Here is a 17122-nt window from a genome sequence, read left to right as displayed (position 1 = left end):
GAGCCCCAGCCCCGATTGCTCCTGACCCACGGTGGTCGACTGCGACACAGGGGCTGTGATTGCGCATGCGGCATCTGTGGGTCCAGCGTCGAGGTGGTGGTGAGACTGAGGTAGGCATGGTGACCCTGGTTCTTGCTTCTGAGCTGAAGATGATCGAGAGCTGGTTCCTCTGCCCTTGGCCCAAAGTTTGTTAGTAACTGTCCTGGGCCCTGGTTGCCCTTGTTTTCTGTTCCCACTCACTGCCACATGGCATTGCTTAGGGGAAATATTCCCAAAATGGAGACAGGTGTGGATCCCTTAATGAGGTCTCTCAGCAAAAAGACATAGAAATGGGCTTGGGAAAGGAATTTGAGAGCTGAAATGGATTTATGATGCGGAAAAATCCTGTCACTGACTGCAGTTTTCCTTGCATCTACCAGGACATTTCCGAGAGCTTGTATAGGTATCATTCTGCTCATAGGAAGAGGCACATGCTAGGGTATAGCTGTGCAAATGACCATATTCCTTTTGCAAACTAGGGGGCAACTCTGATTTCCGGGATACAAAACTCATTGGACTATACTATAATAGCAAAATGATAATGCCAAATATATAATCCAATTTACAGTTCTTTCAAAAGAATTATAAACAGCCACACTCTGTGGCCCAAATAAATGATGGGACACTGATGACAGAAACCCTTTCCAATTCCTAAGTACATGTCACATGAGCTAAAGCTTTTAATTACTGCAAATTGAACCATGAGTAGAATTTTATTTTTCAAATTTTATTGAAGTATACTTGATTTACAATGTTGTATTACTGCTGTACAGCAAAGTGATTCAGTCATATATATATATATTCTTTTTCATATTATTTTCTATTGTGGTTTATCACAGGATATTGAATATGGTTCTCTGTGCTATACAGTCGGACCTTGTTTATCCATCCTATATGGAATAGTTTTCACCTGCTAATCCCAAACTCCCCATCCTTCCCTTCGCCACCCCCTCCCCCTTGGCAACCACAAGGATTTTATTTTTATGGAGACTCATTATTCTACTTCCCTTGAGCATTTCCTTTAGTAGTGTTTACTTAAGACACTAGATGATGAAATTATAAGTTAATGAACACATCCTCACTCACTGATGCCCCCCTGCCTTTCAGAGGAAAAAAAATACAGACTACACCCTCCTGCTTTCCCTATTATCTCTCTTATCATGGATTATTTTCCACCAAGACACATATTTCCATCTTTGATGCCAAATCAGAACTGCAAGCACTTGTTTCCTGCTTCTGCATTGAGAGTCTACCATGTGTACCATGATTGGGCCTAATTTTGTTTTGAGCTTAGAATGGCTGGTGTATTAAGGAGGTTCAAAGACTAACATGCAGTGAAGAGCATGGTGTCAGGGCTAGAAGGTTTTGTTTTGAATCCTGATCCTGTCTTTACCACTTGCTAGCTTTGTAATCTGTAGGCCCCAGTTAACTCACAAAAGGAGATTAGAGTATCTACATTATAGTTTTGGAGGATTACCTCAACTTACATTAACTGAACTAATTTATGGGAAACAAAACAGTGGCAGATATATAGTAAACATACTAAAATGTTCACATAGTGAGAAAAAAGAATCAGCCCTTGAGACGGGGATCTACCTGGCCTGGTCTTCACTCCTAGGCTGTGGTGTTCTGCTGAACAGAAACCTTTTTTTTTTTTAAATTTCTTGGCCACGCCACGTGGTGGCAAACAGGATCCTAGTTCCCTGACCAGGGATCGAAGCTGCGCCCCCTGCAGTGGAAGTGCAGAATCTTAACCACTGGACCACCAGGCAGGTCCCTTAAACAGAAACCATTTTAAACAACACTGTCATCAGACAAGGCCACTGGGTGTTATGTTATGGAGTAAGGCACAAGCAAGAGCACTCTGTGATCATGTCGTCACACAGGATCAAAAGAATTATGCAAATCACAAAAATGATGAAATTTTCTCCTAGTCTAGCTAACAAAACTGACTTGTTTCCTTACAAGTTAATTTTAGCCCCAGCCCCTTCTTTTTGCCTTCTTTTATTTTAAATTAATTTATTAATGTATTGGCTGTGTTGGGTCTTCGTTGCTGCGCGCAGGCTTTCTCTAGTTGCGGCGAGCAGGGACCACTCTTCATCACGGTTCGCGGGCCTCTCACTATTGCGGCCTCTCTTGTGGCCTCTCTTCCCTACGCCACCAGGGAAGCCCTCTTTTTTGCCTTCTAAACAAGAAATATTAAAATCCCCAGTCAGGGACTTCCCTGGTGGCGCAGTGGTTAAGAATCCGCCTGCCAATGCAGGGGACATGGGTTCAAGCCCTGGTCCGGGAAGATCCCACATGCCGCAGAGCAGCTAAGCCCGTGCGCTACAACTACTGAAGCCCGCGCACTTAAAGCCCGTGCTCCGCAACGAGAGAGGCCACCACAGTGAGAAGCCTGTGCACCTCAACGAGGAGTGGCCCCTGCTCGCCACAACTAGGGAAGGCCTGTACGCAGCAATGAAGACCCAATGCAGCCAAAATTAAATTAATTAAAAAAAATTAAGACAGAAATTGGAATGATGCATGCTTGTGTCTACTGGGACTTCCTGGCAGTCCAGTGGTTGGGACTCTGTGCTTCCACTGCAGGGGGCGCAGTTTCAATGCCTGGTCAGGGAACTAAGATCCTGCATGTCTCACAGTGTGGCCCAAAAAATAAGTAAATAAATAAATGATGGTGTCCACAAGCCAAGAACACCAGGGATTGCTGTAGCCACTGGAAGTTTGTAGAGCACGTGGATCTGATTCTTCTTCAGAACCCTCATGAGGAACCAACCCTAATAACGCCTGATTTCCAATTTCTAGTACCCAGAACTGAAAGAGGATACATTTGTTTCTTTAAGCCACCAACTTTGTGGCAATCTGTTAGGGCAGCCCTGGCAAAGTAATACTTAAAGAATTATTATCTCCTAGATGTTATCCTCATAAAGAACTGGAAATAATGTGATAGGGATCTACTTTAAGAATAAGGCACTAATAAAGCCAACAGTATATCCAAGACCTTTGTAAATATTTTCCAGTGCTATGCAGTTTGTGGTGCACAATACATGTAAACTGCATGCAGGCCTTCCATCATTGGAACTGGCATGGAGTTTCCTTCCTTCCTGAGTTTCCATGTGTTTTCTTTAAGGATAGGGGAGTATAGAAGGCTTTCTCACACTGCTGACATTCAGAGTTTCTCCCCAGTGTGAATTCTCACATGTCTTTGTAAGGATGAAAGCCTACTGAAGGCTTTACCACATTCCTTACATTCATACGGTTTCTCTCTACTGTGAGTTCTCAAATGTCCTCGAAAAGATGATGACCAACTGAAAGCTTTCCCACATTGCTTACACACTTAGGGTTTTACTCCAGTGTGAATTCGCACATGTGTTCTAAAGTATGAAGGACTACTGAAGGCTTTCCCACATTTGTTACATGCGTAAGGTTTCTCTCCAGTGTGAGTTCGCAAATGTCCCTTAAAGGATGAAGGAGAACTGAAAGATTTTCCACACTGTTTACATTCATAAGGCTTTTCTCCAGAGTGTGTCCTTATGTGAATCCTAAGGTCTGAGGGCCAGCTGTAGGCTTTCCCACATTCCACACATCTATAGGCTTTCTCTCCAGTGTGCATCCTTGCATGTATGATCAGGTAAAAAGAATGAAGGAAGGCTTTTCCACATTCCTTACATTCATAGGCTTTTTCTGCACTGTGAACATTCACATGTTTTCTAAGAGAAGAGGGAGAAGAGAAGGATTTCTCACATTCTTTACAAGCATAGGGTTTCTCAACAGTACGAGTTTCTCTATGTGTCCAAAGGTTTGAGGGAGATCTGAAGGTTTTCCCACATTTTTCACATTCATAAGGCTTCTCTCCAGTGTGAGTTCTTATATGGACTCTAAGTTTGGAGAAATATATAAAGGCTTTTTCACATTCTTTACATGCGTAGGGTTTCTCTTCAGTGTGAGCTCTTATGTGTGCCCCAAATGATGAGTAAGAAATAAAGGTTCTCCCACATTCCTTACACTGATAGGGTTTTTGTCCATGTTGAGATGATGCTATGGGACTCTTGAGGGATGAAGAATCCATGATGGGTTTTTCAAACTTATTGTATTCATAGGATTTTACTCCAGTAGAAAGTCTCTTATGTACAATAAGATTGGAAATCTGGTTGGTTTCTCCACATTGATTACTTTCATTATTTTCTGAGGGTATCTCCACCACACGCCATCTGTTAAAAATAGGAATCATATTACTAATGATTTGTTAACAATTCATTATGGTTTTTAATGATTAATATGATTACACTTTTACCATTTTCAGTGAATGTGTATGTTTCTTGCCCTGTTAGAATTGTTTCAAAGTGATATAAGCTGAGTGCTCTGACAGAGGGCTCAACCTGAGGTACCATTTTCACTGTTTTTTATATATGGGATTTTGTTTCCTGACAATTGTTTACAACTGAACTACGTCTCAATCAGCCAACATCTGTATCATGTTTATAAAATTGTCTTGTGAAAATTCTCTGTGAACACTTAAGATCTGACATATATCTACACACTTATTAATATCATGGCACTCTCTCCTGAGACCTACTTTCTCTAATGTATGTGTCACTCACCTCAAATGTGTTCCCTGGTTCTTGTGCTGATCTTCAATGCTATGGCATTTCCAGTTTTCTCCTAAAATGGAGAATCAGGAATCATTTCTTCTGAAACTTAACTATATTCTGTTCATTTCATACTTCCCCAAACATTCACTGTAGAGGACTTAACCCACTGATTTTAATTTGAGTGCCATAATATGAAAAATAGTAACAAGTTTACTTTCTTTGGAATGAACTGGTGGGATTAAGGCAAGAAAATAAGTAGGAAATATGTACATTTCTTTCCAAGAGCAACCCAAGAGATAAATTTTATAAGGAAAAATGCACTTTTGAGTAGAAAAAGAATTGGAGGAGTTCTGGCTACTTGAGGACTTTGACAATAATAAGGACAAGAAGACAAAATGGTGGGCAATTTACTGGAAATACTTCCATGAAGACTGAGACTTCTGGTGACATAAATGCCCTATTGTCAGGAAGCAACATAGGATGGAATTGGACAAAATGCATATGCCCAAATATAAACTTTCAAAGAGGAAATATGGAAGGTCTTTCAATGTGCACAAGGCCATTCATGAAGATGGATGAAAAGTCAAAAAAAGGGAAGCTAACGTATCTGCAAAATTCAACTTCCACAGAAAGAAGAATAATTTCTTTTGCTAATTAATATTTCCAAATGTAATGTTCCCCAGCAAGGGCTGTTCCTCTTAAGGAACAGTTATAACCCTTACAGAGGCTAAAAACATTTAATGAGAAAGTAGTAGGTTTCATACATACATGAGAAAGCTGTTAGTCTATATGCTCCATAGTAATGTGACCATGTCTGTCTTACTTAGCAATAAATTCCCACTGTTCAGCCCAAGTTCTAGAGCAAGCTCAATAGCTTGGGGATACCTGTCCTCTAGAGAGTCAGTAAAGGAATGATGTCATCCTTACCCACTGAGGCCAGGTTCCTGAAGGTCTCCAGCATCACATCTCTGTAGAGGTTCCTCTGAGCTGGATCCAACAAAGCCCACTCCTCTGGGGTGAAGTCCACAGCTACATCCTCAAAGACCACTGACTCGAAAACATCCAACAAATTCTGGTTTAACGAGGTACCACTCTCCACCTGTGTGTGCAGAAGGAAGGGGGAGGCTGACAGCATTGGGGAACCAGGACTCAATTCACAGCAAGTTCATCCATGGTTCTGTGGTCTCCCATCAACTCTAGGGTTCTGCCATCATCTCTTCCCCTCTCTTCAGCGCTGACTTCCTCTGAGGTGCCAGCCTGCCTCATAGATTTAACACCCATCTCTCTAGTTTGACTCTGGCTCCTTCCACTCTTCCCCTCCATCTGAAGGGTCCAGAACAGTCCACAATACATGGGAGATACGTAAGAAATACTGTACAAATAAAACAATTATTTTATCTTTAAAAACATCAGTTCCTTGTAATGAAAATGATTTCAACTCCTTCTTCATGGTCCAATACAGGCCAAAGCACGATATGAAACCAAGTCAGACCTGGATGAGGTTTTAATGAATTAAAACACAGTGAGGGTCCAGGGGCATTTCTTGCTTGCCCCCTCACCAACAATTTGATTCTCAAGAGGCCTGATTATGCCCAACCTTCAACCCAGGCCCTGAGATGGATATAGTTCCTTGGAAAATTCCAATCCATCATAAACTGGCAGGTCCACCTTTATGCGAAGCATTAATATTTACTTATCTGTCTCCTGTTCTTTTATGAAACAGCACCTTTTCCTTTCTCTCCATGCTCTCCAGGAGGCAGTCAGTGTATTGACAAGTTGGAGCCCAGCCAAGAGAAGGGAAGCCTAAGACTTCAGACCTCACGACAGTGCCTGCAATCAGGGGCCTGAGTGCTGATAATTATGAGTGATGTCAAAATTATGGGTGGTGGCTCTTCCTCAACTGATGTCACTGATGTCACAAGACACCAGAACAGCCTTGCCTTCCCCAGAAAAGAGTGCCCTGGTCCTTCCTGCCTGTGAAGAGGCAGTTCTGAGCCCACTGTGGAAATGAATTAATTGAAGTCCAGAAGGGTTTGGCTGTGAATCTGCCCAGATCATAAAAGGTATAAAGGGATCAGGTGGCACCTTCCTCCCGAAGGACATCTGCTCCCACTGAAAAGCCAGAGGTACTGACTTATACACCAGCCTCCTAGGGGCACTACACACAGCAGTCATTTCTGCACCCCGTGGCATGCAGACAGGCATAACTGCCCAACCCCTGAGCATGGAATCTGATGGCTTGCAGGGTCCCCCAACAGCCTGGCTTTTGAGGAAGTGCATCACTCCATCAGCTTCCACACGCAGAGGTGTGAACATAGGCTGCCACACTCCAATGCAGGGGATACGATTTACCTGTTCAATAAACAGCAGCAGAACGAGAATGCTTCAGAATGGGAACACTCTCTCATGAGGCTGGTAAGTAAAGTCAGCTGCTTTGGGCATCCCTAATTACTAATTACCAAGGTACTCTGGTATCTAGCACTGTCTCAAGACAAACTTTTATCCACAGATAAAATTCAACTAACTCTTCCACCACTGTGTATCAGGTGACATTTAAAAGCCATCAAAACCTGTAACAATCTCACAACAGCATTAATAAGAAAATGTGCTATTTGAGCATCCATGATGTGTGAAATATTTTGCACACCTGAGTTCATTTATGTCTCATAATAAATCTCACAGTAGATATCATTACAATCAGTATGTAGCAGAGGAAACTCAAAAGGACAGAATAAATTAATAATATGCTCAATGTTACCCAATTAGAACCTTGTATGTAGGTCTGACTGCTTTAAAAACCTAAATGTCTAGCAGCTGCATTTCTGTACATACATGTTACAGGATGATTATGCCCATTATTCCTCAAAATATGTACAATGACCTAGAGCAGAGATCAGCAGACTTTGTCTGCAAATGTCAGAGAGTACATTGTTAGGCTTTTCTAGCCACGTGGTCTCTGTTACAACTGCTCAGGTATGCCTTTGTCACACAGAAGTAGCCAGAGACAACACGTCAAAGAATGGATGTGGTGGTGTGCCAATAAAACTTTATGCAAGTAGGTGGCAGGCTGGGTTTGGCCTGTGGGCTGTAGTTTGCCAACTCCTGATCTAGAGCAGTGCCATTAAATAGGAAGACAATACAGACAACATATCCAAATTTGAATTTTCTTGTCACTACCTTATAAAAATGTATTGAAATTTTTAATATTTATTTACCTATTTATTTATTTGGCTGCGCTAGGTCTTAGTTGTGGTACGTGGGATCTTCATTGCAGCACGCGGGATCTTCACTTGTGACATGTGGGATCTAGTTCCCCAACCAGGGATCGAACCTGGGCCCCCTGCACTGGGAGCATGGAGTCTTAACCACTGGACCACCAGAGAAGTCCCTGTATTGAAATTTTAATAATTTTCATTTTGCCCACTAAATACAAGTATACAGATCATTTCAGTACATAACCAACATAATTACTGAGATAGTCTATGTTATTTTTGTCATACTTAATGCTAGAAATCTGGTATGGATCTCACACATGCACCCAACTCAATTTTGATAGCTGTACAAGAGCTCAAGAGCCATGTGTGGCCAGGGGTGCTCTAGTGGACAGTGCAGATCTAGACTCTGCCTGTCTCCTGGAGAGGACAGTGGAGACTAGAAAAATGGAACATTCTCTTCACATCAGACATCCTTGGGCTCTTTCTACTGGCAAAGCCCTCTGTCTCAGGCGAGTTGCTTCTCTATACAGCTGTAGCTCTGACTCATTCATTTGCTGAAAATCTATTTAGGTGGTAATTCCTACTACATGCAGTTATAGAGATACAGCACTTGAGAAAAATTCTGAACCACATGGATCTTAAAATCTCACTGTGGAAGACAATAAGTAAATTGAATATTATCTAGATGAAAGGGTAAGTGCTGTAGGTAAAATACAGGACAATGAAGGCATTTGGAACTAGGAACATGAGCAAAGGGACTGGGGCAGAATGAAATCATAACAGTGACATAACCATCTGGGTAACATTGGAAATGGATACTGTGGCTTGGTTTTTTGTTTGTTTTTAATGCCACTGCATTTTTAAACTATAAGGATTAGAAACAGAATGTTGTGATTTCACAAAATCTCTGGAAAGGTTACAAGTGCTTGTTAACTTCACCATGTCCCACTGGAGAGACACTAGAATCAAAGTGTCCCCAGCCAAGAGCAGAAGCACCATCTACTCCCAGAAAAAGAAAGAAAGAACGAACAGTACCAATGGGCTAAAAATGAACTCAAGAATCTGGAAAAAGAGAAGCAGAATAGAAGAAGAAAGCACAGAATGAAATGTGAAGGGCAAAATGAACGATATAAAAGGGAGGCTAAAAACACATCTCTTGGGAATTCCCTGGTGGTCCAGTGGTTAGGACTCTGTGGTTTCACTGCCAAGAGCCTGGGTTCAACTCCTGGTTGGGGAACCAAGATCCCACAAGCTGTGCGGTGAGTCCAAAACAAAAAACCATACAAACCACATCTCTTAGAACTAATCAGATTGCAACCTCTAACAATTTTTTTCAAGAAAAACAAAGCATGGGCAAATAAAGTTACAAATGAAAAAGCAGGCATAATTAGGGATGTTCTAGGGATTAAACACGAGAGGAGAGGAATGGTCTAAAATAAAATTTTAAAATATGAATACTTCCATACTACTCAGTAGTCGAAAGTAATTTAAAGATAATAAAAGGGTATTTTCAAACATTCACAAAAAGGAAACAAAAATCCCAAATTGTTTTACAGGCTAGTTTTATTAAATATTAACGAGATCAATAATTCTATGTGCAGAAAACAATTCCTTTTTCAGAGACATGCCAAGAGCAGAATGGTACAAATGAAAAAAATAAACTATCATTAACAAACACAGGTGCAAAATTCTATTAAAAATTAGTTCCCTAAATAATGAGTAATGTGCATAATCAAGCACGACCAAGCTTTTTTTTTTTTTTTTTGCCAAGCCATGGGGCATGTGGGATCCTAGTTCCCAGACCAGGGATCGAACCTGTGCCCCCTGCAGTGGAAGCATGGAGTCCTAACCACTGGATCGCCAGGGAAGTCCCACAACCAAGCACATTTTACTCTAGGAATGCAATAATGTTTAAAAATTAATCCATTTTATAAAACCAGGAACTCAGTGCTCTGTGGTGACGTTAATGGGAAGGAAATCTAAAAAAGAGGGGATATATGTACACGTATAACTGATTCATTTTGCTGGACAGCAGGAACTAACACAACATTGTAAAGCAACAATACTACAATAAAAATTAAATAGATTTTTTTTGTAGTTTTCAGTATATAAAAGTTAATCCATTTTACTATATAATAGAAATGCAGAAAAATCATAATTCATCCTCAAATCCAAAACAATGACTATCATTAATGGACATAAAAATTTAATACATCAGAACTAGAAGGAACATGGCTACCTGGAGAAGATGGTGCATAAAAACACTGCAATGGTAAATGAAAAATCTGAAATAGTTAAACAGCTCTCTTGTCAAGAAGACAAGACACACAGAGTACCTTATTCTACACTGGACAGGAGGTCCTGGGAATCATTTAAAAAGAAAAGAAAAAGGTAAAATGACAGGACAAGAAAAAAGCTGAAGTATCATTATTTGCAGGTAAGATTTTGTAAGTAAAGATTCAAAGATTTTACAGATCAATAATTAAAATCTATGCTTGCACCTAACAAAGACACTAAGAAAAATGCTCAAAAATGAGTTTACTTCTATGTACCAGGAACAGTATTTTTTTTTAAGATACCATTTAAATCAGCATCAACATTACATGCAGAACAAGTCTAACAAAGGTTTTGTAAAACATGACGAAAACAGTAAAACATTATTAAAGGAAATTAATGGAGAGACATACCAAGACCGTGGATCGCAAAGTTCAATACCGTAAAAGGTGTAGATCCACCCTCGAATTCATCTACAGGTTCAATGTAATTGCAACTCATTCTTTGTACTTGAAATGCTGACTCTAATCCTAGTTTTCTATATGCGAGAAACTCAATCCCATGGGCACCAGAATCCATCCATTTAATGAAAAATACCTTGAATGTCTAATAAGTGCTATATACCCTCCCCCCTGTGGTTGCGATAAACGAACGAGAAATTAAAAGATCCCCTCGTTTAAAGCCTCATATTTAGGAAGCTTGGTGAGTCACTAAAGAAAAAGGGAATACAGGGGGACCCCCCACCCCCACCCCGCGACCAAGGGCGGGGACTCTGGCCGGGACCCTGGGGGAGGGGCGTGGAGACCCCGGTCCGCGTCAGCTTCCAGCTGGTTCCTGCCGGTTCGAACCAGCCCCTCGCAGTCTCCGACCCGGTCAGCGCACTCACCATCTCCGCCCCGCTCCGGACTCTGCCGGAAGTCCTTCCCGCGGTCTCGCGGCCCCGCGACCTGGGCAGGTGAGAGCGATGCGGAAGATTAACCTCGGGCTGCACGGGGTAGCGAACCAGCACCACTGCCGGCCGAGAACGACCCCCTACATGGGCTGGGAGCGTGCCCGCCCCCAGGCCCTGATTGGACGGTGTTCCGGGTCCCGCGCCCTGATTGGATAGAATTGGGATTCCCTGCACTCTGATTGGACGGTTCTCCAGGTAATCCCTCCCCATGGGGACTCTGATTGGGTAGTTTCCCGAGGCACGCATCCTGATTGCACAGCGCTTCGGGCACCACTTTTGGAGCCTCTGAGGATAGTGCTACAGGCCCAGGTGCCCCTGATTGGGCAATTTGAGTGTCTGCACCGACCCTGCCTGGGAGATGGGCGGGGGCAGGGATCACGTGGAAAAGCCGGGCGGAAACGTGGATTCTCAGCTTCTGCCCTGTCTTTGTCCGGTCTTCTACCCTGGACGCGGAACTGCCTGCCCGGGATGTGGCCTCCGAGCAGAACTCGCCCCGGGCAGGTCGGACTTGGCGTCAGCCCGCAGCTCGACGGCCCCTCTTCGTCCTCCTTTCTGGTCTTGGATGTCCTGACCCAGTTTCCACGCGGAGCACCCCGTGTCTGGAGGCGGGACTGGACAGGACGCGGGAGACTGGTGACTTCCAGGGTCAGGGGTGGACTTGGGGCTTTAGGGACCACGACCTCTAGTATATCAGCACCTATACTGAAAATTGATATCATTGTGTCTGAGTTTTCTGGGAAACCGTATTTTTTCCACTTTGGTCTCGAAATCTGATTTTTTTTTTTTTAATGCACTTAGATCTGATTCTGGTTTGCTTCTATAAGATTTCATTTCTATCATTTTAGCGTATGATCAGGATTTTTCTTGTCAATGTTCCCATTTATATTCTTTGTCCTTCCCTCCGTTATTTTCTCTATTATTTTTCCTTTGTTTCGCCGCGCGGCTTGAAGGATATTAGTTCCTGGACCAGGAATGGAACCCATGCCCCCTGCAGTGGAAGCGCCCTGTCCTAACCACTGGACTGACAGGGAATTCCCTTCCCGCCTTTATTTTGTTTAAAATCTGTGCGGAGGCACCCCTACTCCCCCAGCTTCTGTTGCCATAGGTCTGCAGGGGTCCAACACCACCCTCTCTCCATTCTGCAAATCTAATTCCATCAATTAAAAAATCAGTGACATTTTCCCTGTAAGAAAACATCCCCTCCTCTCTCTCTCCACAGTCGGACACCTCGTATTCTACTCCTTGGTCTCAGTGTAAAGGTCTGTCTCTCACGTGACCTTTTGAGGAGTCTCCCCGGAAGCATTATCTCTCCTTTTGTTAATTGCTCTAATAGGAGTCTCTCTTGCATTTATACTCCCCATTTTCTGTGAGTTTATTTGGTGCTTATTGTCTGTCTCCCCGACGTAATTTCAGCACTATTGGAAAGAAGTCTGTGGCCTTATTTCACAATCTTAGCTGCTAGAGACACTGCCATTATTATTATAATTACTAAATTTTCTCTGATCGATTTTAGGCAATGACTGCCGGGCCAGGCTGCGACTCATTGAAGGTGTTTGAGAGCAGGAAGTGAAGAGGAACTGATATCAGTAGGACTTCCGAATGAAAGGAACAACCAAACAAAACAAATAGTCTATTTTCACCTCAATTATTTATCATTGCTTTAATCTGTAATAAGGTCATGTCAGAATAGACAATGAGCCCTATAAAGGATAGGAATAAATATTGTGATTGGAGGTGATAGCATTGCTTTCTTGAGCAACTAAAGATGAAACAACTATAAAACTGTTAGAACTATTGGCAATTTACTAGTTACTGATTAAATATATATGATTTACATAATAAAATACATTATTGGACTAAAATTGCATTTTCTGGGAAACTATATATTAGATATTGCAGGATAGGCTTAATGCCATGTGCAGGATCCATATAAGAACACTTAAAAGTGTTTCCTGGGGCTTCCCTGGTGGCGAAGTGGTTGAGAGTCTGCCTGCCGATGCAGGGGACACGGGTTCGTGCCCCGGTCCGGGAAGATCCCACATGCCGCGGAGCGGCTAGGCCCGTGAGCCATGGCTGCTGAGCCTGTGTGTCTGGAGCCTGTGCTCCGCAACGGGAGAGGCCACAACAGTGAGAGGCCCGCGTACCGCAAAAAAAAAACAAAAACAAAAACAAACAAAAAAAAAAACAAAAAAAAAGTGTTTCCTGATGAAGTGACAAAGGTGTCACCTTCATGGATATATAAATAACATTGTTGGATTGAAGACTCCTCAGTTCAAAGATGCAGGTTTCTCTAAACCTAGCCATAAAATTTAGAGAAATTTCCAACCAAATTTGCATCAAGAAGTACTTTATGCTTCATAATAAGATAATTATAAAAGAATTTCTGAAAGTAGTGCAAGGAGTAGGTAGGCAAATGTAAATGAAGAATGAGGAAGAACTTCTGATCAGATCACCAGTTAAAATAACAAATGAGTACAAATAATTGAAATGGCCCTCAGAAACAAGGAATTATCTGACTCAAAATAACAATAGTGCCATTGTTGAGAAATCTTGGAATGAACATATACGCCCTTGAGAGTCTATAAACAGACACAAGAATATAATAAAATACTGTATATGATGATTTATGGCAAGAGATGATTCAATCTCAGCCCTCTTTCTACTACATCCACATAAATTCCAGATGAGATAAAGATTTAAACTTAAAAAAAGAGGGACTTCTCTGGCAGTCCAGTGGTTAAGACTCCACGCTTCCTCTGCAGGGGCACGGGTTCTATCCCTGGTTGGGGAACTAAGATCCCACATGCCGCAGGACATCTAAGCCTTTGTGCTCTAAAGCCCATGCACCGCAACTAGAGAGCTTGTGTGCCACGAGTACTGAGCTTGCATGCTCTGGAGCCCATGCGCCACAACTAGAGAGAAGCCCATGCTGCAACGAAGAGTCTGGGCGCTGCAATGAAAGATCCCGCATGCCACAAGGAAGGTCCCACGTGCCGCAACGAAGACCCAATGCTGCTTTAAAAAAAAAAAAACTAAAAGAAAACATCAGTAAGTATTTCTGTATACTTAGGGAGTGAAAGTCACGACATCCAAAGAAAAACTATAAATAGAATGATGACAAGATTTGAAAAAAATAAAAAAGTAAAAACGTCATAAATGATAAGATGAAAGATATAATAACTTGGAAATGTTTTCAATGCTGTCATAGCAAAAAATGCAATATCATTAATCATTTTTTTTTTTTTGTGGCTGCATTGGATCTTCATTGCTGCGCAGGGACCTCTCTGCATTTGGGGCGAGCGTGGGCCACTCTTCTTGCGGTGCACGGGCCTCTCATTGCGGTGGCTTTTGTTGCGGACCACGGGCTCTAGGCACACGGGCTGGCGGGCTCTACAGCGCAGGCTCAATAGTCGTGGTGCACGGGCTTAGTTGCTCCGTGGCATGTAGGATCCTCCTGGGCCAGGGCTTGAACCCGTGTCCCCTACATTGGCAGGCGGACTCTTAACCACTGCACCACCAGAGAAACCCTAATTAATAGTTTTAAAAGCACTTATAAATCAGAAGCAAAATGTTGAAGTCCAAGAAAAATGTGCAAAGCCTGTGCACAGAAACTTACAAAATCATAAATTACAAAATGCCCTATAAAAATAACGAAAATAGATTAGTTCCTCAGGCCCAGGATGGATTGTAGAAATAGATACATTTACTAACCACTAAAATTACCATTTTGGTTTCCTTGAGGCATATTGTTGGGGAAAGGTCAAAGAGATGCTTCTAGAACTGTTCCTTAAGATAGTAAGCCTGAAGCAACACCTCACTCATGGAGGAATTTCAGAAATTAGTATTGCCATCAATATACTGAGAGATGCAGGGACTTTTTAAACTACCTTTTCTTTAATTTGAATGGTTGTTATAAAACTATGGAGGTTGAGTTTGGAATATCACAATCTTTTTTTTTAAGGTTTTTAATTTTATTGAAGTATAGTTGATTTACAATGTGTTAATTTCTGCTGTACAACAAAGTGATTCAGTTATATATATATATATATATATATATATATATATATATATACACACACACACACATTCTTTTTCATATTCTTTTCCATTACGGTTCATCACAGGATGTTGAATACAGTTCCCTGTGCTAGACAGTAGGACCTTGTTTATTTTATCACTGATACATTATTATTGACTAAAGTCCATGCAGGCTAGTGCTGGAGTTCCAACCTCAAAATACAACCATATGTATTTTAATTGGCAAACAACCTGATACCTTATGAACCACATACACCCAAATCTGGTCATATGACTTAAAACCTATTTGCAGCAGAACCATCTCATCATCCTTCTGGGCAACACCTTGGACTGTTGGGAGCTTCTAGATTCAGCCACCCATAACTGAGGCTTTAATTGTGCCAGTTAAGTCCAATGATGGCAGATTCAGAGAGGCTGCCATCACCCTTGCTAGCTGTGCCCCTTGATTTGAAAGGTATTTGCAAGTCAAGCTCCCAGACCCACAATTGCCATTGAATTCTGCAAGTGGCTCAGCCACTATGGCTCCTACCATAGAGCCACAAAAATTGGATGCACGTCAACCCAAATGCGTATCCACTGGGAAAGGATATCCCAGTGCCATATCACCCTGGGCAACATGGCCCTAGAACCAAGCTCTCAGGAAGCTGCAGGATTCATCATTTTAAAAGAATGTTTATGGGATTTCTCTGGCGGTCCAGTGGTTAGGGCTCCATGCTTCCACTGCAGTTGACACGGGTTCGATCCCTGGTAGGGGAAGTAATATCCCACATGCCCCATGGTGCGGCCGAAAAAATAAAAGTATGTCTAATAAAAAACTAATCTATACTTAAAGAGAAACTTTATTCACAAAGATTGTTGCAACAGGGCTGAGGCTCGGATCTCAGCGATGTGTCAGCCTCTCCAGCCACAAAGAAAAGGGCTTTTCTCGTCTGTGTGAGGAAGGGAGGAGGAAAACTGGGCGAGTGAGGGCGGTGCGCGGACTGCGGGTCAGTGTGACTGGACTGGACAGGGCTCCCTGGGTGGCCTATTCTCTGGAGAAGCTGACCAAGGACTTGCTCTGAACCTCAGGGTTGCTCAGACGTGGGGGCGACCCAACGGTACCCCCCTCCTGTGGGGAGGGAGCCTGATGCTGTGGGGTAAGAAATGGGACACAGAGAACTTGGTCAAGCCCAGATATGCGGGCGGGTCAGGAGGGCGGTAGGTGTCAAAGGTCACACGTCAAACCCGGCCGGATCTTGCCTTACAGGCGAACGTTTCTTTGTTCTTAAAGAAAGGGCACAGACACATGGTGACCTTTGATCCCGGGTCGACAACTGACCCTGGAGGTCACCAGCCTCTCCCGGCCCATCTGGTCCAGTCCCGACTCTGGACAGGGGTCTCTCCGCGGGGAAACTGAGTCAGGACGTCCCGGTCCGGGTCCGTCTGCCCGGGAACAAGTTCTCCTGGGAGCCCACGGCCCCGGCCTCGAAAACCGCACTTCTGCCCGGCTTAGGGACCTGACCAACGTCCCAGCTTATCACTGAGGCCTTAGGGACTATAACACTGTCCAATCAAGGGAGAGGGGGGCGGGGCCCGGGAAATAATCAGAAGCGCTAGGGTGGAGCCCGTGAAACTGGGCGGAGGGACAGGGAGGGTCTGAACAACTGTCCAATCAGAATCCGGAAGCTTGTCCGCGCACTACACATTCAGAGTCCTCAATAGGGTGAGTGCCTGGAGTGCCGTCCAGTCAGAGCGCCCGTTCCCGGAGAACAATCCAATCAAGGACTGCGGGGGCCGGTTCTGGAGTCATTTTCTAAAGGTCGCCGGGGGCGGGTCACGGAGTAGCGTACACTCATAAGCCCCGGGGAGGGGGAGTGCTTGGAGCACCGCCCAATCAGAGGGCGGAAGCCCGGAGCTCCGTCCAATCAGGGTCGGGGGTGGGTGCCCTCTCAGCCCTCCCAGCCCTCCCAGCCCTCCCAGCCCTCCCAGCTTTCCCAGCCCGCGCAGGCGTCGCTCTCGGCGCATCTCGGCGC

The 17122-nt window shown here is 43.4% G+C and overlaps 1 protein-coding gene across 1 annotated transcript; it reads right to left on the bottom strand.

Moving 5' to 3' along the window:
- Positions 1 to 2404: 2404 nt before the first annotated feature.
- On the bottom strand, positions 2405 to 7911 carry LOC114893252 (zinc finger protein 791-like). The gene is made up of 4 exons (XM_029218936.1): positions 7847 to 7911; positions 5559 to 5730; positions 4641 to 4701; positions 2405 to 4250 (listed from the first exon to the last, which is right to left on the bottom strand). Exons 2-4 carry the CDS (start codon positions 5590 to 5592, stop codon positions 3377 to 3379), a joined length of 969 nt encoding a protein of 322 aa, XP_029074769.1. The 5' UTR covers positions 5593 to 5730; positions 7847 to 7911; the 3' UTR covers positions 2405 to 3376.
- Between the last annotated feature and the right edge of the window lie 9211 nt (positions 7912 to 17122).

This window comes from Monodon monoceros, unplaced genomic scaffold (assembly GCF_005190385.1).
Source record: "Monodon monoceros isolate NGI ecotype Baffin Bay Population unplaced genomic scaffold, NGI_Narwhal_1 Super_Scaffold_12, whole genome shotgun sequence".
Classification (NCBI taxonomy): Eukaryota; Metazoa; Chordata; class Mammalia; order Artiodactyla; family Monodontidae; genus Monodon; species Monodon monoceros.
The sequence above is the reverse complement of the archived record's forward strand: the minus strand, read 5'-3'. Positions and strand labels throughout refer to the sequence as shown.

Bases quoted from the DNA above. Each gene is read 5' to 3' on its own strand.
- LOC114893252 (XM_029218936.1), bottom strand. From the start codon at position 5,592: ATGCTGGAGACCTTCAGGAACCTGGCCTCAGTGG. The intron at 4,702-5,558 runs GTAAGGATGACA...TCTCCATTTTAG, and splicing joins CAGGAACCTGGCCTCAGTGG to GAGAAAACTGGAAATGCCAT. The intron at 4,251-4,640 runs GTGAGTGACACA...TATTTTTAACAG, and splicing joins AACCAGGGAACACATTTGAG to ATGGCGTGTGGTGGAGATAC.